Source organism: Procambarus clarkii, chromosome 37, assembly GCF_040958095.1.
Source record: "Procambarus clarkii isolate CNS0578487 chromosome 37, FALCON_Pclarkii_2.0, whole genome shotgun sequence".
In the NCBI taxonomy this organism is placed as follows: domain Eukaryota; kingdom Metazoa; phylum Arthropoda; class Malacostraca; order Decapoda; family Cambaridae; genus Procambarus; species Procambarus clarkii.
Genome location: NC_091186.1, coordinates 42,179,362 through 42,202,671, shown reverse-complemented (window position 1 = coordinate 42,202,671; position 23,310 = coordinate 42,179,362). Strand labels below are relative to the sequence as shown.

Below are 23,310 nucleotides of genomic sequence, written 5' to 3'. Positions count from 1 at the left end.
GGTTGCATGGCGTTTCACTTTCCTTCTTATGATGTCTTCAACGAAACCATTGGAGAAGCCGTTGTTGACTAGCACCTGCCTTACCCTACAGAGTTCTTCGTCGACTTGCTTCCATCCTGAGCTGTGGCTGAGAGCACGGTCGACATAAGCGTTAACAACACTCCTCTTGTACCTGTCTGGGCAGTCACTGTTGGCATTTAGGCACATTCCTATGTTTGTTTCCTTAGTGTAGACTGCAGTGTGGAAACCTCCGCTCCTTTCCATGACTGTTACATCTAGAAAGGGCAGCTTCCCATCCTTCTCCATCTCGTAAGTGAAATGCAACACTGAATTCTGCTCAAATGCCTCCTTCAGCTCCTGCAGATGTCTGACATCAGGTATCTGTGTAAAAATGTCATCAACATACTTGCAGTATATGGCCGGTTACAACATGCATACCTGCAGTATATGGCCGTTACGAGTGGAGTCCTACGGGACTCCACTCGTAACGTCTCGCCAATCTGAGACCTCACCCCTCACACAGACTTGTTGTCTCCTGTTGCTTAGGTACTCCTTTATCCAATGGAGTACCTTCCCTTTCACTCCAGCCTGCATCTCCAGCTTTTCACTAGCCTCCTGTGTCGCACTGTATCAAAGGCTTTCTGACAATCCAAAAATAGGCAATCTGCCCACCCTTCTCTTTCTTGCCTTATTTTTGTTGCCTGGTCATAGAATTCAAGTAACCCTGTGAGGCAGGACCTGCCATCCCTGAACCCATGTTGATGCTGTGTTACAAAGTTCTTTCGCTCCAGGTGCTCCACTAGCTTTCTTCGCACAATCTTCTCCATCAGCTTGCATGGTATGCAGGTTAGGGACACTGGCCTGTAATTCAGTGCCTCCTGTCTATCCCCTTTCTTGTATATCGGGACTACGTTAGCTGCTTTACAAATTTCTGGCAGTTCCCCTGTTGCCAGTGATTTGTTATACACTATGGAGAGTGGTAGGCACAGTTCTTCTGCTCCTTCCTTTAGTATCCAAGGGGAGATTCCATCTGGGTCTATAGCCTTTGTCACATCCAACTCTAGTAAACACTTCCTTACTTCCCTGCTGGTAATCTCAAACTCTTCCAGTGGTTCCTGGTTAGCTATTCCCTCTCATCTCTGGGATTTCTCCTTGCTCTAAGGTGAAGACCTCCTGGAATTTCGTATTCAGTTCCTCACACACTTCCTTGTCATTTGTAGTGAATCCTTCTGCCTCTATCCTTAATTTCATAACTTGTTCCTTTACTGTTATTTTTCTCCTGATGTGGCTATGCAGCAATTTAGGCTGAGTCTTTGCCTTGCTTGCGATGTCATTTTCGTATTGTCTTTCTGCCTCTCTTCTCATCCTGACATATTCATTCCTGGCATTCTGGTATCTTTCTCTGCTCTCCAGTGTCCTGTTATTCCTATAGTTTCTCCATGCCCTTTTACTTTGCTGCTTAGCTAGCCTACATCTCTGATTAAACTATGGGTTTCTCATCTTCATTTCACTGTTTTCCTTTTGGGCTGGGACAAACTTGCTTGCTGCATCCTTGCACTTATGCGTGATGTAGTCCATCATATCTAGGGCCGTCCTTTCCCTGAGCTCTGTTTCCCATGCTATATCTGTTAGGAATTTTCTTATCTCCTCATAGTTTCCCTTTCGGTATGCTAACCTTTTGGTTTCGGTATCCCTCCTCGAGTTCAATAACCCTTCTTCAATCAGGTACTCAAATACCAATACACTGTGATCGCTCATTCCTACTGGGCCCTCAAAACTGATTTCTCTTATGTCAGAGTTGTTCAGGGTGAAGACCAGGTCGAGTCTCACTGGATTGTAATTTCCTCTCATCCTTGTGGGTTCTCTGACATGCTGGGTTAAAATGTTTCTAGTCACCACCTCCAGTAGTTTGGCTCTCCACGTATCCTTGCCTCCATGCGGTTCCTTGTTCTCCCAGTCAATCCTTCCGTGATTGAAGTCCCCATGATGAGCAGGTGGGATCTATTTCTACAGGCAGCAGAGGCTGCCCTCTCAATTATAGTGTTAGCTGCCATGTTGTTGTTTTCGTACTCTTAACTGGGTCTTCTGTCATTTTGTGGAGGGTTATATATTACTGCTACTACTATTCTTGGTCCTCCCATTGTCATGGTGCCTGCTATGTAGTCTCTGAAACCCTCACAGCCCGGGATAGCCATCTCCTTAAAACTCCATTCCTTTTTCATGAGTAGGGCCACTCCGCCTCCTCCCCTACCTTCCCTCTCTTTCCTTATTTCTGTGTACTCCTGGGAAAACACGGCATTCGTTATGATTCCAGAGAGTTTTTTTTTCAGTGAGTCCAATTACATCTGGGTTCACTTCTTGTGATCTTTCCCTTAGTTCACTTGCCTTGCCTGTGATCCCATCTATGTTCTAGTACATTACCCTGAAACTGACTCTCTTCTGCTTCTCCTCTGGGGGGGGACCTGTGGGGTCTGGGGTGAGGGGGAGCTGGGAGGATCTGGTACGGGGAGACTGATGGAGGAGGAAGGGCTTGAGGGGGTGGGTGAGAGGGGGAGGGTTGGGGGGTGAGAGGGGGAGGGTTGAGGGGGGTGAGGGGGAGGGTTGGGGGGATGGGGGGCAGTAAAGGGGGAAGGGCTTGGGGGGCGTGGGAGGAAAGGGAAGGCTCAGGTGGGTGAGGAAGAGGGGAGGGTTTTGGGGAGTGGTGGAGAGGGGAAGGCTTAGGTGGGGTGGGGGAGAGTGGAGGGCTTGTGGGTGGGAGAGACGGGAGGGCATGTGGGAGAAGGGAGGGCTTGGGGGATGGGGGAGAAGGGAGGTATGCCTGTTGAATTCAATAGCAGTATCAGAGGCTGAAAGCAGACCATCGTCTGCTTTCAACAGATCATTTGACCCAATAGTGACCCAACAGATCATTTTAGATGCTCAGAGTGTAAGAACACTGTGTTAATATTCTATTAACGTATTGTAAAGTTAGGATGTTGGTTATATTTAGAACTGCATAGTGGCAACTTAATATTGTATTGGAGGATAAGTAAATGTTACTGAACGATCAGTTGTTCACACCGGCAAAAAGCCGCATGAGAAAAATCAGTCTTCTCTAACTACGCTCAGGGCTGGTCGGACATAGTTTTGTGTGGCTCTCCCTTTTTAACCTCCTTCCATTCTATTCTATTCTCTCCTTAATCTTCACTATACCAGGTTAAGTAAAATACCATTGTTGTTACGTGCCCCTAGATCTTCTAAGTGTAAATTTGTCTGTGTTCTCAAGTCAATTATTTTGAGTTCCAAGTGTTTAGTTGTTTTGAGCTGACAAGTGAACACGTGTTGCGTGTTAAAGATGTTAAGTTCATTGGTATGTACTGTCTTGTAAGGAACGTAGACTTTACCTATACTTTGCTGTGTGTAACTCTCGTCTCCTGCCTATATGGAGTCAAAAAAGTATTGTAAGATCGAGGAGGTAAAGTATATGTTGCACTTGGCGGTTTAGGGTTAATAAATTATATTAAAGCAAATGTTAACGGGAGTTTCCATCACCCCTTTGTGATGAGGGTTAGGTGATCTATGCTAGACGATAGACCATTTTTGGTATTATTTCTTTGGCTGGGAATTGTTTTCCTGGGGGCCGGGCCTTTCCTAAACCCCCATTGGGTGGAACTCCCTTACCTTGAGTTTAACCCCAACAGAGCACCCAATCTTGTAACACACACAACCTGTGTTTTATAGATCCCAGACAGTCGCAAGGAACATTTCCCATCCCACACAACTGTATTTTCTAGGGCCCTCATCCCTCACAGCTGTGTTTTCCAGGTCCAAGGCTGGAACGAGGAACATCCCACAGCTGTGTTTTCTATTGCCCAGGCAGTCACAAAGACTATTTATCATCCCATACAGTTGTGTTTTCTAAGGCCCAGGCAGTCACAAGGAATATTTCTCATTCCTTAAAGCTGTATTTTCTAGGACCCAGGAAGGCACAAGGAATATTTCTCATTCCTTAAAGCTGAGTTTTTCAGGTACCAGGCAGGCAAGGAATATTTTTCATCCCACACAACTGTGTTTTCTAGGGGACCAGGCAGGCACAGGGAACATCACACATAGCTGGGGTCTCATGGAACATTCCTCATCCTACACAGTTATGTTTTTAGGTTACAAGCAGGCACAAGGTTCACCTCACTTCCCACACAGCTGTGTTTACTAGAGTTCAGGTAGGCACAAGGCACATTTCTCATCCCACACAGCTTTGTTTTCTAGGTCATAAGTAGGCACCAGGAACATTTCTCCTCCCACACTGCTGTGTTCTCTAGGGGCCCAGACAACCACTAGGAACATTTCTCATCCCACACAGATGTGTTTTCGAGAGACCAGGCAGACATAAGGAACATTTCTTATTTTATACAACTAAGCTTTCTAGGTCCCAGAAAGCACGAGGAACAGTTCTCGTCCCACGCAGCTGTGTTTTCTAAGGCGCAGGTAAGCACAAGGAACATCCCAAACAGCTGTGTATTTTAGGGACCTGGCAGACACAAGGAACATTTCTCATGCCACATAACCTGTGTTTTCCAGGACCTAGACAGACACATGGAACATTTCTAATACAAAACAGATGTGTTTTCTAGGGCCAAGGAAGGCACATGAAACATTTCTCATCCCACGAAGCTGTGTTTCCAGGACCCAGGCAGACACATGGAACATGTCTAATAGAAAACAGATATGTTTTTTAGAGGCCAAGGAAAGCACACGGAACATCCCAAACAGCTGTGTTTGCTTGGTGGCCATGGCACTGGATGACTCTTCTTTTATTTGTTTTTGTTGCGCCCAGGCAGTCCCAAGGAACATTTATCATTCCTCACAGCTGTGTTTTATAGGACCCAGGCATGCAGAAGGAACATTTCTCATAAAGACTGTGTTTGCTAGGGCTGAGGCAGGCACAAGGAACATTTCACATCCCACACAGCATACGAGGGGGGCCTCGTAGCCTGGTGGATAGTGCGCAGGACTCGTAATTCTGTGGCGCGGGTTCGATTCCCGCACGAGGCAGAAACAAATGGGCAAAGTTTCTTTCACCCTAAGTGCCCCTGTTACCTAGCAGTAAATAGGTACCTGGGAGTTAGTCAGCTGTCACGGGCTGCTTCCTGGGGTGTGTGTGTGTGTGTGTGTGTGTGTGAGAAAAAAAAAAAAAAAAAGTAGTTAGTAAGTTAGTAGTTAGTTAGTAAACAGTTGATTGACAGTTGAGAGGCGGGCCGAAAGAGCAAAGCTCAACCCCCGCAAAAACACAACTAGTAAACACAGCTGTTATTTATTTGTTAGAGTGTTAATGGTTGGCTGGTTAGTTCAGGATATCGCCAATGTCTTAACTATTAAAATCGCCATAAGATAAGATTTATTACGGAAAGGAATCTGAATATTTTGTGATTGTGCAAACAATTAACGTTCTGAGCCAAACAACAAGGAATTGTAAATTTAATAGAAACATGAACTTACAGTCACTTGTGTCTGAGGAGCTCCTTCAGTCACTTTCTGAACCTTCTCCATGATGGTGGAGGCTGAGTCTCTCAGGTGGATGGTGACACCCGCCTCTGTGGTCACCATCTCCAGGGCCTCCCTGATGGTCTCCTGCACCTGTCATTACCAACACAAACATTAATGGTGGAGGCTGAGTGTCTCAAGTGGATGGTGACACCCGCCTCTGTGGTCACCATCTCCAGGGCCTCCCTGATGGTCTCCTGCACCTGTCATTACCAACACAAACATTAATGGTGGAGGCTGAGTGTCTCAAGTGGATGGTGACACCCGCCTCTGTGGTCACCATCTCCAGGGCCTCCCTGATGGTCTCCTGCACCTGTCATTACCAACACAAACATTAATGGTGGAGGCTGAGTGTCTCAAGTGGATGGTGACACCCGCCTCTGTGGTCACCATCTCCAGGGCCTCCCTGATGGTCTCCTGCACCTGTCATTACCAACACAAACATTAATGGTGGAGGCTGAGTGTCTCAAGTGGATGGTGACACCCGCCTCTGTGGTCACCATCTCCAGGGCCTCCCTGATGGTCTCCTGCACCTGTCATTACCAACACAAACATTAATGGTGGAGGCTGAGTGTCTCAAGTGGATGGTGACACCCGCCTCTGTGGTCACCATCTCCAGGGCCTCCCTGATGGTCTCCTGCACCTGTCATTACCAACACAAACATTAATGGTGGAGGCTGAGTCTCTCAGTGGATGGTGACACCCGCCTCTGTGGTCACCATCTCCAGGGCCTCCCTGATGGTCTCCTGCACCTGTCATTACCAACACAAACATTAATGGTGGAGGCTGAGTCTCTCAAGTGGATGGTGACACCCGCCTCTGTGGTCACCATCTCCAGGGCCTCCCTGATGGTCTCCTGCACCTGTCATTACCAACACAAAACATTAATGGATGGTGACACCCGCCTCTGTGGTCACCATCTCCACAACCAACACATTAATGGTGAAGACTAAACCACACACCAGAAGGTGAAGAGACGACGACGACGTTTCGGTCCGTCCCGGATCATTATCAAATCCAATGTGATTGGAGCGAGTTGTTGTTGTTTCTCGACAAACAAACACTCTTCGTAGTAATCTGGTTCACACTGCTTCTCGTGCTTCTAATGCTGTTGGTGTTTACTCTATTACTAAAACCTCTATAAATTATTGAGGTTATTAGATAGGTTGGGGTTTACGAGTAGGTAAGGTAATTATCAAAAGAATGAACCAAACCGGGAAGGCTATGTAGCACCATCAAAGTGCGAAATAATCAGAGGGCGCTAAATATCACCAAGAATGCCAATACGAGAACAAAAACGCATAAGGCGAACGATATCAAAAGTATCCGATTCACCAAGAATTCTATCGAGGGACAAGTGACCACGAGGAACGGTCGGATAGCAAGACACACGCTCGTCCTGGAAGTCAGGACATTCAACAAGGATATGCGCAACTGTAAGAAGGACAACGCAATTTGAAAAATAAGGAGCAGGGCAGGGCTCCATTAAGTGACTGTGAGTCAAGCAAGTATGGCCAATCCGCAGCCTAGCTACAGCAGTTTCCCACCGCAGGTTATGGTGGTAGAAGGAAAACCACGGGGACACACTACGTTTGAGAGTACGCAGTTTGTTACTAACTTCAGAGGACCAACAACCCTGCCAACGGGCAAGGATGGAGGATTGAATAACAGGATAAAAATCGGAATAAGGAATACCTTTACGGGAGATGGGACAAGAACGGATAGCGTCCCTAGTGGCAGCATCCGCACGCTCATTTAAAGAAATACCAATATGGCTGGGAACCCAACAAAACTCTGCTGATTTAAATTTACTAGAAATAAGAAACAGCCAATGTTGAATTTGATGACCACCGGATGGACAGGATTAAAGGACACTAGAGCCACGAGGGCACTACGAGAGTCAACTACAACCACAAAGGAGGAATGACAATGAGAAAGCAAGAGACGGAGAGCATAGAGAATAGCATAAAGTTCTGCTGTGAAGACGCTAGCCTCCGAAGGGAGGTGACACATGTAAGTGCGGTCAGGAAAACAACAGAGTAGCTCACACCGTCCGCAGACTTAGACCCATCGCTGAAGATGGAAATAGAGCGGGAGTGTGAAGAAAAGTGCTCAAGGAAAAGGCGTTTCAGAACCGTAGGAGGGGTAAAAGCTTTAGTGATGCGGGTCAAGGACGTACAAAACTTAGGAAGGGGGACTCTCCACGGAGGTAAGGAAGGAACAATATGAGGAGAAACATTAGAAATACGAACAGAAAGAGAATCCTGTAAGCGAGATAACCGGACATAAAGAGGGAGGCGATGAAGTGGAACAGGAACCACAGAAGGGGTAAAAGTTAAAGCACGACAAAGGCGAGAGGAAGGATGTTGTAAGGACCGCGCAAGATAGTGAAAACAGTAGCGATCATGGCGGTCCTGGAGAGAGAGGAAGCCAGTGTCAACATACAAACTGAAAGCGGGAGTCGAACGAAAGGCATCAGAGCTCAGACGCAACCCAGTATGGTGCTAAGCATCAAGACGGCAAAGAGTAGAAGAAGGAGCAGAAGAGTATACAGAGCAACCATAATTGAGTTTAGACAGGACGAGAGAGGAGTGCAAAGAGAGGAGCGTGCGCCTATCCGCTCCCCAAGAAGTATGGGACAAAACCTTAAGGAGGTTAAGGGCCTTAGAGCATTCAACACGGAGGTAAGAGATATGGGCTGACCAAGACAAATGAGTGTCAAAGATTAACCCCAAAAGCTTAGCGGAATCCCTGTACACAAGGGGATGACCATAAAGCGACGAAGAGGGTCGAAGAACGACATGCTTCCGAGGAAAAATCATAGCACAAGTCTTATACACAGAGAACTTGAAGCCATGATCGGTGGCCCAAGACGACACGGTATCAATCACAAGTTGAAGCCGCCGTTGAAGGAGAGGCAAATCATCACCCTGGCAGCAAAGGGTAAGATCGTCGACATAGAGAGCAGAGAAGACGCCAGAAGGAAGAGAGGAAAGAAGACCGTTGAGGGCAACTAGAAAAAGAGTAGTGCTCAGAACACTACCCTGGGGTACACCTTTATACTGCTTAAAAGGGGCAGAGAGAGTGACACCAAGCCGCATACGAAAGGAACGACGAGAGAGGAAACTCTGAAAGAAGAGAGGGAGATTCCCATGAAGGCCAAAAAAATGAAGTTGAGACAAAATATGATACCACCAGGTAGTGTCGTAAGACTTTTCCAGGTCAAAAAGGATGGCAACAAGGGAGGTCTTCGCATCAAAAGCAGTACTAATATAGACCTCCAAGTTCATCAGGACATCCGTTGTGCTGTGGCACTTGCGAAAACAAAACTGAGAAGGGGAGAGGTGGTGATAGTGTTCTAAGAACCACATCAAACGAACGTTAACCATACGTTCAAAGAGCTTGCAGACACAACTCGTGAGGGCAATAGGGCAGAAGTTCTTCGGGAGATGACCCGAGAGACCCTGGTTTCTGAACAGGGAGGACAACAGCATCGAGCCAATACCCAGGGACTGATATGACGACTCCCAGACCCTATTGTAGAGACTCAGTAAATACTGAGACGTGCACGGAGGGAGATGGCGAAGCATTTCATAATGAATGCCATCGGAGCCCGCTGCCGTAGAACCGCAGAGGGCCAGGGCAGACTGAAGCTCAGGGAGAGAGAAGGGATCATTATAGGGAAGGCGAAGATGAGTACAGAAATTTAAAGGACGAGATTCAAGAATAGGCTTACGAAGAAGGAAGGTTTGAAGAAGATGAGAACAAAAATTAACAGATGAAAAGTGGGAACCCAGTTCAGTCGCGACCTGCAACGGCTCCGCCACAAGAGCACCATGGAGGCGAAGGACCGGCGAGACATCGGGAATGAACTTACCCGCAATCATGTAGATACGCTTCCAGACCAGTGGTAGAGGAGTTTCGGACATAACGGTGGAGACATAAGACATCCAGCAAGCACGTTTAGCCACATGGATGGTCCTACGGGCCACCGCAAATGCCTTCCGAAACAATCGAAAAGACTCAACCATCTGCCGGTGGCGATGTCTCTTCCAGGCTGCACGCTTACAGCGGACAGCCCAAGCACAGTCCACATTTCACCAGGGAACGCACTTCCGCATTCCCCGAGAGGAAGAGCGAGGAATAGAGCGGAAGGCAGCGTCAAAGACAGTGTCATGAAAAAGAAGGAGGGCGCGAGGAAGAGGCAGAAAGGAGAGGTCGGAAATAGTAGCACGGAGAGTAAAGAGGCGCCAGTCAGCCTCAGCAAACCTCCCCCCTAGGGAAGGAGAGAGGAGGGCGAAAAGAGAAAAAAGTAAGAATGATAGGAAAATGGTCACTGCCATGGAGGTCATCAAGGACCTGCCACCCGAAATCTAAGGAAAGGGATGACGAGCACAGAGAAAGATCGAGACAGGAAAGGGAGCGAGTCCGAGAGTCCAAATGAGTGGGCTCACCAGAATTCAGAAGGGACAGAGAAGAAGAGAGGATGTAAGGTTCAAGGAGGCGACCCCGGGTGTTTGTCAGAACATCACCCCAAAGGGCATGGCGACAACCGAAATCACCCAGCAGGAGCACAGGCTCCAACAAGGCGTCTAAGAGGTGTTTAAGATTCGGAAGAGAAAGTGGGACTGTGGGGGAAGGGGGAGATAAATGGAACAAACTGTGTACCATTTACGCACAAAGACACGAGCAGCAGAACAGTGGAGAGGCGACGAAAAAAGTAAGGGGAAGAAGGAAACATCTAAGCGAATCAAGAGAGCAGAAAAGTTATGGGCCCCAGCAACAGCTGGGGGGGGGGAGAGGAAAGAATAGCCACGGAAGCGACCAGGACGAGCACCAAGCATTGGCTCCTGGAGACAGACACAAAGGGGCGAAAACTGTGAAATTAGAAGTTGGAGGTCAAGGAAATTGGCGTAATATCCACGGATGTTCCATTGAAGAATTGACATCGGCAAAAAGAGAAAGGATAGCAACAGAGAGCAAAGAAGAAACGAAGGTGAAAAAGAAACACAGCACGTTAAAGAAGCACAGGGTCAGGATTAGGGTCAGCGAAGTTAGGGTTAGGGGGCATGGGTAAACTGAGTAAAGAAGGAGGGAAAGAAGCAGGAGGACAGACCAGAGATGGACGAGCAGGGTCTGGAGGAGGAGAAGGAAGAGGAGGAGAAGGAGGAGGAGGAGGAGGGGCAGAAAGAGGGGGAGTGCACCTCAGCAAAGGCAGTAACCGAGACGGAACCGGGGGCTAAAGAAACCTCCACAGTAGGAACAAGGGGCTCTACCACCGAAGCGGGAGGAACGATAGAATTAGAGATAGGGGGTGAAGAAGGAAGCGAAGCCTTCTTACCTACCAGGAAGGAGGAAGGAGAGGAGCCAGGTTTCCGTTTCACCTGTCAAAGAGACAGGTGTCCCACCAGCAATATACTGGGCAACAGACTCCAGCATCTCGAAAGGAGAAGAAGAGAGAGAGCGAACAACCCGACCACCAGGAGAGCGATGGACATCGGCCCGCACAGTCAGGCGGCGTGGAGAGCCAAGAGGCGGAGGAGAATGACAGGAAGGAGGACCAGAGGGAGAGGAGAAAGAAGACACAGGAGACATGACAGACTGGGTAGAAAGAAGGGGAACCCTAGACAGAGAACCAGGAGGGGGACCCATCGGGACAGAACGGAGGAAAACAGGGGAGGTGGTGGTGGGCGTGTCCGGGTCTATGGCTTGGAAACGGTTGTGAGACTGAGGAAGGTGGGAAGGACGAGGAGAGGAAGAGCGCACCTCGCGAGCATAGGAGGCGGCAGCAAAAGAGGGGAGATGATGAACTTGGTGCCGAGCCTCAGAAAAAGACAAACGGTCCCGGTGCTTCAAGTTGAGGACAGCCGACTCAAGTTTGTAACGTATACACGTGGGGGAGAAGGTAGGGTGGGCCTTACCACAATTGAGGCAGCGGGCCTGGTGAGAAGTGCACTCCAACTTAGAGTGACCCTTGTCCCCACACATAGGACAGAGAGAGAGAGACAGTACTGGAGCAGCGGAGGGCTCCATGCCCAAACCTCCAGCACTTATTGCAGAGCTGAGGAGATGGAATATACTCCTGAACAGAGCATCTGGTACCAGCAAAAATGACAGAGGGCGGAAGAGACCTACCATCAAAGGTAATCTTCACAACCCGAAAGGGCTGACGGCGATGACCATGAGGGGGACGAGTAAACGTATCCACCTGGAGGACAGAATGGCTTTGGGCCTCGAGGATATGCTTGGTATCCTCGTGGTAGTCTTCTAGATTCCTAACACCGGTCGCAACATGGTGCGGGAGGAGAACAGTGCCAACACTGGCATTTAACTGAGCGTTCTTGGAGACCCGAACAGGGGTCTCGCCAAGGCAGGATAAGGCGGCCAAGTGGGTGGCTGCATCCTGAGGAGCAGCAACGACACGGGTACCAAGACGGGTGGGGTTGAAAGTAACAAAGGCATCTACTGAATCTACCAAATGCCTATGAAGGGAAAAATCGTCAGGAGTTGAATCTAAAGGATGGAGGTCAAAGTACTTAGTCCACATAGCAGGACCAAACAAAGCATAGTACGAATTAGAATGGGAAGGGAGCATACGAAAGCGGCCATGGCGGGGATGGTGATGAGAACTTTTAGAGAGAGACGGGTCAAAAGGCGCAGTAGTCACAATAAGAGATGGAGCCGTGCAAGAGGACGAGGCGGTCACCACAGCAGGCTTGGGGCTCGACCCAATCACAAAGGAGGGAGGGGAGCAGGGAGGAAGAGTCCGGTCTGGGCCTAAACCGGGCCCTGTAGCGCGGGCTACAGATCCTGGTCTTCCAGGATGGTCCGACTCAGGGGCCTGGTCGCCCACCCCATGAGTCTGGGTAAGAGAAGTCGTGTCGTCATCCATTCAGCAAACAATATCAAAAGTTTGGGACCTGGAACCAAGGGATACCACCTAAAAGGGCAGCCAGGGAGGCCGAGTGCGGGCCAGTGCAGGAAGGCTGTGTCGTCCCCAGCGGTGCTCCCCTTTTTCAACAGGGGAGTCCTACTACATCGTCCATGCTCCCACACTGGTGCTAAGACCCCATTCCCCCTATCGCCCCAGCCTGGACACCCAACCATCCACTCAGGGCCGTCCCCTCACAGGCGACCCCTCCAGCGGGTGGTCCGATGGCTCACAAGACCCCTACGCCTTGGCTCACAAGGCCCTTCAGCATGTACACCACCCAAAGAGGGGGCAGGAGAGGAGGCACAGGCAACCCACACCTGTCCCAGGGAGGTGTACGTGAGCCCCTCACCACGGCAAGGAGGGACCACAGAGGGGATTGGGGTTTACGAAGGAAGGAAGGAAGTCTCTGGTAGTTTTATATACAAGCGAGCTGCCCCTCCTTCTGGCAAATTGCAGTGAATTGTTTCCTTGCCAGATGTAAGACCATTTTAGATGCTCAGAGTGTAAGAACACTGTGTTAATATTCTATTAACGTATTGTAAAGTTAGGATGTTGGTTATATTTAGAACTGCATAGTGGCAACTTAATATTGTATTGGAGGATAAGTAAATGTTACTGAACGATCAGTTGTTCACACCGGCAAAAAGCCGCATGAGAAAAATCAGTCTTCTCTAACTACGCTCAGGGCTGGTCGGACATAGTTTTGTGTGGCTCTCCCTTTTTAACCTCCTTCCATTCTATTATATTCTCTCCTTAATCTTCACTATACCAGGTTAAGTAAAATACCATTGTTGTTACGTGCCCCTAGATCTTCTAAGTGTAAATTTGTCTGTGTTCTCAAGTCAATTATTTTGAGTTCCAAGTGTTTAGTTGTTTTGAGCTGACAAGTGAACACGTGTTGCGTGTTAAAGATGTTAAGTTCATTGGTATGTACTGTCTTGTAAGGAACGTAGATTTTACCTATACTTTGCTGTGTGTAACTCTCGTCTCCTGCCTATATGGAGTCAAAAAAGTATTGTAAGATCGAGGAGGTAAAGTATATGTTGCACTTGGCGGTTTAGGGTTAATAAATTATATTAAAGCAAATGTTAACGGGAGTTTCCATCACCCCTTTGTGATGAGGGTTAGGTGATCTATGCTAGACGATAGACCATTTTTGGTATTATTTCTTTGGCTGGGAATTGTTTTCCTGGGGGCCGGGCCTTTCCTAAACCCCCATTGGGTGGAACTCCCTTACCTTGAGTTTAACCCCAACAGAGCACCCAATCTTGTAACACACACAACCTGTGTTTTATAGATCCCAGACAGTCGCAAGGAACATTTCCCATCCCACACAACTGTATTTTCTAGGGCCCTCATCCCTCACAGCTGTGTTTTCCAGGTCCAAGGCTGGAACGAGGAACATCCCACAGCTGTGTTTTCTATTGCCCAGGCAGTCACAAAGACTATTTATCATCCCATACAGTTGTGTTTTCTAAGGCCCAGGCAGTCACAAGGAATATTTCTCATTCCTTAAAGCTGTGTTTTCTAGGGGGAAGGCAGGCACAAGGAACATCACACACGTTGCACAAGTGGCCAAGGAGACGGAAAAAAATAAAGAAGCAGTAAAGGAAGCCAAACACTGCAGCAACCAATATAAAACAAACATTAGGTTGGAAGGGAGAAAGGAATTGGCATCTAACCCGAAGTTGGTGCAAAACACAGTTGATCGGAGTAAGTCCATGATAATTTTTGGTTGAAAAGAAAAGGAGATAACATCTAGGTCAGAGGTCAGAAAGAGTTGTAAAAGAAGCGATAGTAGTAGATAAAATTGTTGGCCTCATGGAAGGTCTTACTACCATAGAGCAACTACAGAAGAATAGGCAGGTATGTAAAAGGGAAAGATCAACCTTTGAGGATCACTCTAAACTGTGCCAAACAGATGGAAGAAGTACTAAGGAATTGATGAGGGAACAAATTGATGAGGATGGAAAAGTGTGGTCATTTAAGACGAGATCTTTCAAGAGATGACAGAGAGAAGCTGAAACTAAACCTCGTAGAGGCAAAACGTCTAAATGAGACCAGAAACGAAGAAGAAATTATCTCTTTTTTCTACAAAGTGATAAGGGTAGGCAGGCCAGTAAAATGGTACAAAAAGGCAAACCAACAAAATTGCTAGTGAGAGGGGTAGTGAAGAATTAGGAGAGGGGAAACATGTTCCTGAAAATAGTATACAAATAGTACAGATGGAGTGAGATCGAAAATACTGGAGTTAAGTGATGTAATACAGCTGTAGACACCAGACATTGTTTCACTCACGGAGACAAAACTTGAAGATGTTATTTTAAATGAGGTCATATTCCCAAGGGGCTTCTCAATTTGGAGACGGGACAGAAAAATTTGGAAAGGCGGTGGCGTTGCTGTGCTGGTGAAAAAACACCTAAAGGTGAACGGAATAATGATTGCTAGTAAGTTCCGGGGAGCTGAAGGGGCTTCCCCCAGAAATTATACGTAAAAATCATTATTACAGACAGTTGAATGACAGCAATGTGACCTTCAGCAGCGTACCTTCACTGAGGTGTAGACAGTCTTAACACCCGGGAAGAGTTCCTGGCACTTCTGGAGCCAAACTTCTACCTCTACGTGGCACTGATCAGCCGTGTCTATAGTTGTGACGGCCTCCTGGGCTGTGTTGACTGTGTTGAGGCTCCCCAACATGGCCTCTAGCAGAGACTTCCCTTCCTCTCCCTGTGTTGTCATGTCCTCCACACTGGTATCCTCCTCTTCCACGAGCTTCATGGCTGCCTTGTTCTTCTCTACCAGACCATAGAGTCTGTCCTGGAGTTGAAGGTGGTGAGTCTTCCAGTCCCCCAGCTGGCCCCGGTACTCAACCAGCTGGGACAGTACCTCTTCACAACTGGTAATGAGGCTGCTGATGCTGCTCTTCTGCTCCTCCACCAGAGACCGTAACTTCTTGCTGATGCCTCTCGTGGAAGCGTTATAAAGTGTTGCTGCCACTGTGTCCCCTGACACCACCTGGGTATCTTTAAGTCTTCTAATAACAGCCTCCATACCATAATTGATGGGAAAGTGAGCAGCAGCTGTGGCACTGTGCTGGGCACGACAGCTAAAGCAGGTCAGTTGACCATTCTTGACACCATTGTCAACACACTGGGAGCAGAATGTGTGTCCACAAGGCAATGAGCGAGGCCGTAGCTGAGATTCATCGTAACAACCAAAACAGACTGAACATTCCTCAACGTTGTTGTTATCCTGTGTAAAGATAAAGTTGTTTGATCATTTACTTAACATTGTATGTAATACATAAATTAAAAATATGTAAAGTAGTTAATTAGCTATGTTAGACCAGGGCCAATATTGCTGACAAACATTTTCCCGAGGTCAAATATTTCTCACAAATATATTGCAGAGTAGGAATAATATTAAAGACAAATATATCCCAGCAAAAAGGTTAATATTACTGACAGATAAACGTATCTCTGAGCTGGGATAATATTACTGACAAACATATCAGAGCTGAGATATTATTACTGAGAGATAAATATATCCCAGAGATGGGATAATATTACTGACAAACAAATCCCAGAGTTGGGATATTATTACCGACTCATAAACATACCTCAAACTGGGATCGAGGGATCGGATGCACCCCGGCGGACCCGTGAAGGGTTAATCGCAAAGCCTGGACAGGTGAAACGGGAAACCTAGTAATCGCGAAACGAGTGACGCCCATCACTGGAAACTAACTTGCCTCGCGGCAAAGCAACGCAGACAGGCAGATGATTGGGGAGCCCCAGGAGTCCCCTCAGGGGTGACAAGCACCGGCCCCGTCCAACACAAAGAACAAAAACCAAAAACTCGGCCCTCAGCTAAAACGCAAAAGTCATCCAGTGCCCTCAGGCAGCAACCCGTCCTCTTAAAAATAACGTCACTTTTGGCTGGTATGCGCGATATGGCCAAATTTGGACGTAATTTGAAATGAAATCGACTCACAGAAGTGACGTTCTGTTCCGTTTTCTATTTGAGTCGTCCGGCGTACGCGCAGAGGTTATAAGAGGACACTTTAAATTAACGTTTTTCATAACGTTTTGAAACTTTATGAGAATTTCCTGCCCACCTAACCTATCAGAGGACCCTTAACTTACTGTTGTTGAAAAAAAAATCCCAAATTTATTTTCAATTTTTTTTCATTTTCAAATTACGTCCAAATTCGGCCATACGGGTAAACGGCCAAAAGCGACGTTCTTTTTAAGAGGACAGGTTGCAGGCAGAGCAGAAGCAAGCCGCCCACCACGACTGAGGGCACACCAGGAGCCCACCAACTCCCGGCACCACTCGGCCAAGCCGGCGCCAGTCACGTCACCCCGCTGGAAGAACCAGCCAGGACACGTCAAAAAAAAAAAAAAAACTATCAACAATCCCGTGACACAAGGCGATATGTGAACCAGACGTCGAACAGCAGGGCCGTTGAAGTGGAATGCCAAACGACAGTATCAAATCCAAATCGCAGAACAAAAGGAGGTGGCAGAGGCGTCCAGACGTCCACTCGGCAGCAAAGTTGAACCAGGAGTCTGCTGCATACCTGGAACCTTCTAGGCCTTAGGTACCACACTAGGCTTCAGTAGCTGTATACCTGGAACCTTCCAAGCTTTGGGCACCACACTATGCCTCAGTAGCCGTATACCTGGAACCTTCCAAGCCTTGGGTACCACACAAGACCACAGTAGCTATACGTGGAAACTTCCAGGCCTTGGTCACCACACAAGACCTCTGTTAGCTGAATACCTGGAACCTTCCAAGCTTTTGGTACAACACTAGGCCTCAGAGGATGTATATCTGGAACCTTCCAGGCCTTGGGTACCTCACTATGCATCAGCAGTTTTATACCTGGAACCTTCCAAGCTTTGGGAATCATACTAGGCCTCAGTAGCTGTACACCTGGAACCTTCCAGGCTTTGGGTACAAGACTAGGCCTCAGAAGCTGTATACATATTTTTTAATTAATTTATTTATTTATATACAAAGCCTTCTCAAGACCTTCCAGGTGTGATACCCAAGACCTTCCAGGCCTTGGGTACCTCATTAGGTCTCAGTAGCTGTATACCTGGAACCTTGCAGGCCTTGGGTACCACACTAGGCCTCAGTAGCTGTATACCTGGAGCCTTCCAGGCCTTGGGTACCACACTAGGCCTCAGTAGCTGTATACCTGGAACCTTCCAGGCCATGGTACACACTAGGCCTCTGAAGACTCACGGTGTTTATAAGAGACAAGGACAACAATCCGGCTCTCTCAAGAATACAAAGGGGAACCTGGAGATCCAGGATCACCACAGAACTAAGAGAAATAATATCAGAGGGAGAGCAAAACAAGTAACTCCTTAGACAGCAGATAGAGATATTAGAACGAATTTTTTTAGTGCCAGAGTGGTTAACAAATGGAATGCATTAGGAAGTGATGTGGCGGAGACTGACTCCATACACAGTTTCAAGTGTAGATATGATAAACCAATAGGCACAGAAACCTGTACACCTGTTGATTGACGGTTGAGAATCGGGACCAAAGAGCCAGAGCTCAACCCTTGCAAGCACAATTAGGTGAGTAGAGTATTAGTAACACTGACCCAAACTACGTAAACACTGGTTGTCTGGGTCATATAGCTGACTTGTGAGTCACCAGTTCCCCCAGCAGATGGCAGCTCCATTTACACACATAATAATGTTAGTGTGTACTCACATATTTGTGCCTGCAAGATCGAGCTTTAGCTCTTGGACCCCGATTGGTGTCTGCCTAAAACTCCGCGGGGGATCAGTTACTTTATAAGAACATATAAATACCTTTATGAAAACCTTGCAATCAGACCCTCTGTGATATTTGTTTTAAACGTGTATTTGTATTATTTTTATAATTAGTATTACAAATTTATCCTTCACGTTCACAGAGAAGTGGGCCACAAGCGCCAAGCTTCCTTCCCTCTAGCACACATTACTCAGCACAACAATATAATTGTTCTCCCCATCATCAGGTGATGATCCAACCCGTCCGTACACAAGGCTATTTAAAGCAGCGCCCGGCTTCCCGAGGCGCATTCATCAATTTTAACATAGTGTATTAAAAATTGGTTTGTTTACATATGAAAATTAATATTACAGTATTATACATTAAAATTCTATGTATAGTTAAGCATAGGTTAGGGTTGGTGTTTAGGTTCTGTTTGCATTTATTTGTGTTTGAAGTACGTGGATGAAGCATTTATAACATTGTGGTTCGAACAGATGTCGTCAGCGAAGCACTTGTTTCGGAAGTGTTCGGACGTCATCAGTCGCGAGTAAACCGTTTTTCATTCCTTAACAGGGGTATTGGCGGGTGTATGAAATGGCCTTTGGCCATTATTTATAAGGATCGCGGGGTTATAAAGTAAAATAATTCTTACCGCCATGATGAACAGTGAACTGGGGTCGTCCTGGTAACTTGTCAACAGGTCTGGACACTACGTCGCCTGTAACAGCTGGGGTCGTCTTGGTAACTGGTCAACAGGTCTGGACACTACGTCGCCTGTAACAGCTGGGGTCGTCTTGGTGACTGGTCAACAGGTCTGGACACTACGTCGCCTGTAACAGCTGGGGTCGTCTTGGTGACTGGTCAACAGGTCTGGACACTACGTCGCCTGTAACAGCTGGGGGTCGTCTTGGTGACTGGTCAACAGGTCTGGACACTACGTCGCCTGTAACAGCTGGGGTCGTCTTGGTGACAACTCGGTGAATCTGGATGGTTGTGATATCTGTAACTGTGATTTATGCCAATCCATTAGACTTTAGTGCGTTATTATTGACTTAATTTGTTAAAAATATGCAAAGTAGGCTAATCAAATTACAGTGAACCAGAAACTGTTGCACAACATTGTTGTCATAAATGTTTGGGTTCTGTATGAGCAGAGCTTTGTGAGTTCTGCCATGTTGTCAATACTGTGCATGCTTCAGTCAATTATGGATAGTATGATAGTTAATACTGTTGACCAAACCACACACTAGAAATTGAAGAGACGACGACGTTTTGGTCCGTCCTGGACCATTAGCAAGTCGATTGTGACACCCACCCACACACACACACACGCATTAATATAATAGAGAGAGCAGCTTCAGTTGCCTGCAGGAATGGCTCAAGACTCTTAATCATGAGCGATTTCAACCATGGAAAGATAGACTGGGAGAATGGGGACCCACATGGTGGTGCAGATACGTGGAGAGCTAAACTCTTGGAAGTGGCAACAAGGAAATTTCTGAGCCAGCATGTCAAGGAACCCACAAGAGTGAGAGGCAATGATGAAAAAGCTAGATTCGACTTGATATTCACCCTGAATGAGTCAGAAATAAGGGAAGTCAAAGTTGAAGCCCCCATAGGAATGAGTGACCACAGTGTACTGACCTTTGATTACTTGGTGGAGGTAGGGATAACCTATCCAAGGATGGGAGTGGAGGGGAAAAGACTGAATTACCGAAGAGGAAAATATGACGAGATGAGGAACTTCCTCAGGGGAATACCATGGAAAACAGAACTTAGAGACAAAAATGTGCAGGTCATGATGGATTTTGTCACCCAGAAGTGCCAGGAAGCTGCAGACAGGTTTATCCCCATCCAAAAGGAGAAAAACGAAAAACAACAGAAAAACCCATGGTTCAACCAGGAATGCAAGGTAGCAAAGCAACTGAGTAAAAGAACATGGAGAAACTACAGAAATAACAGAACACCAGAGAGCAGGGAGAGATACCAGAGGGGCCAGAAATGAGTACCTCAGAGTGAGGAGGGAAGCAGAGAGACAGTTTGAAAATGACATCGCGCGTAAAGCCAAGACCCAACCAAAGCTGCTCCACAGCCACATCAGGAGGAAAACAGCAGTGAAGGAACAAGTGATAAAGCTGCAAAAAGGGGAGAACAGATACACAGAGAATGACAAGGAAGTGTGTGAAGAACTCAACAAGATATTCCAGAAGGTCTTCACAATAGAACAAGGAGAAGCCCCTGCACTAAGTGAGGAGGTGGCAAACCAAGCAACCTTGGAGGAATTTGACCTCACCAGTGATGAGGTCAAAAGGTGTCTGCTAGAGCTGGATGTGACAAAGGCTGTTGGGCCTGACAGAATCTCACCATGGATACTAAAGGAAGGTGCAGAAGCACTAAGTGTGCCACTCTCTATGGTGTATAACAGGTCACTGGAAACAGGAGACTTACCAGAAAGTTGGAAGACAGCCAACGTGGTCCCAATATACAAGAAGGGTGACAGGCAAGAGGCACTGAACTACAGGCCAGTTTCCTTAACTTGTATACCATGCAAGGTGATGGAGAAGATCGTGAGGAAAAAGCTCGTAGAGCATCTGGAGGGAAATAACTTTGTAACGCACTACCAACATGGGTTCAGGGATGGTAACTCGTGCCTCACAGGTTTAATAGAATTTTATGACCAGGCAACAAAAATTAGGCAGGAAAGAGAAGGGTGGGCCGACTGCATTTTCCTGGACTGTCAAAAAGCCTTTGACACAGTACCCCATAAAAGGCTGTTAAAAAAGTTGAAGCAACAGGCAGGAGTAAAAGGGAAGGTGCACCAGTGGATAAGGAAGTACTTAAGCAACAGGAAACAGTGAGTAACGGTGAGGGGGGAGACATCAGAGTGGCGAGATGTCACCAGCGGAGTCCCACAGGGCTCAGTACTTGGACCCATCCTGTTTCTAATATATGTAAACGATCTTCCGGAGGGTATAGACTCATTCCTCTCGATGTTTGCTGATGGTGCAAAAATTATGAGAAGAATCAAGACGGATGAAGATAGACAGAGACTACAGGATGACCTGGACAAACTGGAGGAATGGTCTAGAAAATGGCTGCTAAAGTTCAACTCGGGAAAGTATAAGGTGATGAAATTAGGCGAAGGGAGCAGGAGGCTGAACACAAGGTATCATCTGGGAGGTGAAATCCTGCAAGAGTCAAATAGAGAGAAAGATTTGGGGGTTGATATCACACCGAACCTGTCCCCAGAGGCCCCATCAAAAGAATATCATCAGCGGCATATGCTAGACTGGCCAACATAAGAACTGCCTTTAGAAACTTGTGTAAGGAATCTTTCAGAACCCTGTATACCACTTATGTAAGACCAATCCTGGAGTATGCAGCTCCAGCCTGGAGTCCATACCTAGTTAAACACAAGACAAAGCTAAAGAAGATTCAGCGGCATGCCACCAGGCTCGTCCCGGAACTGAGAGGAATGAGCTACGAGGAAAGGCTAAAGGAGCTGAACCTCACATCCCTGGAAAACAGAAGAGTAAGGGGAGACATGATAACCACCTACAAAATTCTCAAGGGAATTGATAGGGTGGACAAAGACAAACTCTTCAGCACGGGTGGGACACGAACAAGGGGACACAGGTGGAAACTTAGTACCCAGATGAGCCACAAAGACGTTAGAAAGAATTTTTTCAGTGTCAGAGTAGTTAATAAATGGAATGCTTTAGGCAGTGATGTGGTGGAGGCTGACTCCATACACAGTTTCAAATGTAGATATGATAGAGCCCAGTAGGCTCAGGAATCTGTACACCAGTTGATTGACAGCTGAGAGGCGGGACCAAAGAGCCAAAGCTCAACCCCCGCAAGCACAATTAGGTAAGTATAATTAGGTAAGTACACACACACACACAAGGTATTTCCTAAGGGACACAGACCTCGGGACACAGACCTCAGAGATAAGTCTGTACAACGTATGATGAACTATGTTACCCAAAAGTGTCAGGAGGCAGTAAACAGGTTCATCCCGGCCCAAAGGAAAAAATCCGAGACGCAACAGAAGAATCAATGGGGCATGTATGGAAGCGAAGAAACTGAACAAAAGGGCGTGGAGGAACTTTCGGAATAACAGAACACCAGAAAGCAGAGAGAGATACCAGAGAACCAGGAATGAGTACGTCAGGGTGAGAAGAGAAGCAGAGAAAAGTTTTGAAAATGATATAGCAAACAAAGCCAAGACCGAACCAAAGCTACTCCACAGTCACATCAGTAGGAAAACAACAGTGAAAGAACAGGTAGTGAAACTTAGAACAGGCGAGGACAGGTATACAGAGAATGACAAAGAGGTGTGTGAAGAACTGAACAAGAGGTTCCAGGAGGTCTTCACAATAGAACAAGGTGAGGTCACTGTGCTAGGAGAAAGGGAGGTAAACCAGGCAGCCTTGGAAGAGTTCGAAATTACGAGAGAGGAGGTCAAGAGACACCAGCTGGATCTGGATGTTAGAAAGGCTGATGGTCCAGACGGGATATCACCTTGGGTACTGAAAGAGTGTGCAGAGGCACTTTGCTTGCCACTCTCCATAGTGTATAGTAAGTCACTGTAGACGGGAGACCTACCAGAAATATGACAGACATCGAATGTTGTCCCAATATACAAAAAGGGCGACAGGCAAGAGGCACTGAACTACAGGCCAGTGTCCTTGACTTGTATACCATGCAAGGTGATAGAGAAGATCGTGAGAAAAAACCTGGTAACACATCTGGAGCGAAGGGACTTTGTGACAAATCGCCAACATAGGTTCAGGAAGGGTAAATCTTGCCTGACAGGCTTAATAGAATTCTACGACCAGGTGACAAAGATTAAGCAAGAAAGAGAGGGCTGGGTGTACTGCATTTTCTTGGATTGTCGGAAAGCCTTTGACACAGTACCGCATAAAAGGCTGGTACATAAGCTGGAGAGACAGGCAGGTGTAGCTGGTAAGGTGCTCCAGTGGATAAGGGAGTACCTAAGCAATAGGAAGCAGAGAGTTACGGTGAGGGGTGAGACCTCCGATTGGCGTGAAGTCACCAGTGGAGTCCCGCAGGG

General features: G+C 47.1%; 2 protein-coding genes across 2 annotated transcripts in view; one reads left to right on the top strand and one right to left on the bottom strand.

The window, feature by feature from the left end:
* Nucleotides 1–23,310, top strand: part of LOC123765933 (uncharacterized) — a 270,914-nt gene that overhangs the window by 51,254 nt on the left and 196,350 nt on the right. The gene's annotated exons all lie outside the window — the stretch shown is intronic.
* LOC138372116 (tripartite motif-containing protein 59-like) overlaps nucleotides 1–23,310 on the bottom strand; it is a 61,086-nt gene that overhangs the window by 7,556 nt on the left and 30,220 nt on the right. Inside the window, exons 2-4 of the mRNA XM_069337416.1 lie at nucleotides 18,886–19,239; nucleotides 15,002–15,706; nucleotides 5,476–5,613 (exon numbers count right to left, since the gene is read on the bottom strand). Of these exons, the coding sequence (XP_069193517.1) occupies nucleotides 5,476–5,613; nucleotides 15,002–15,706; nucleotides 18,886–18,891 (849 nt within the window). The 5' untranslated portion in view covers nucleotides 18,892–19,239. The remainder of the gene's footprint in view (nucleotides 1–5,475; nucleotides 5,614–15,001; nucleotides 15,707–18,885; nucleotides 19,240–23,310) is intronic.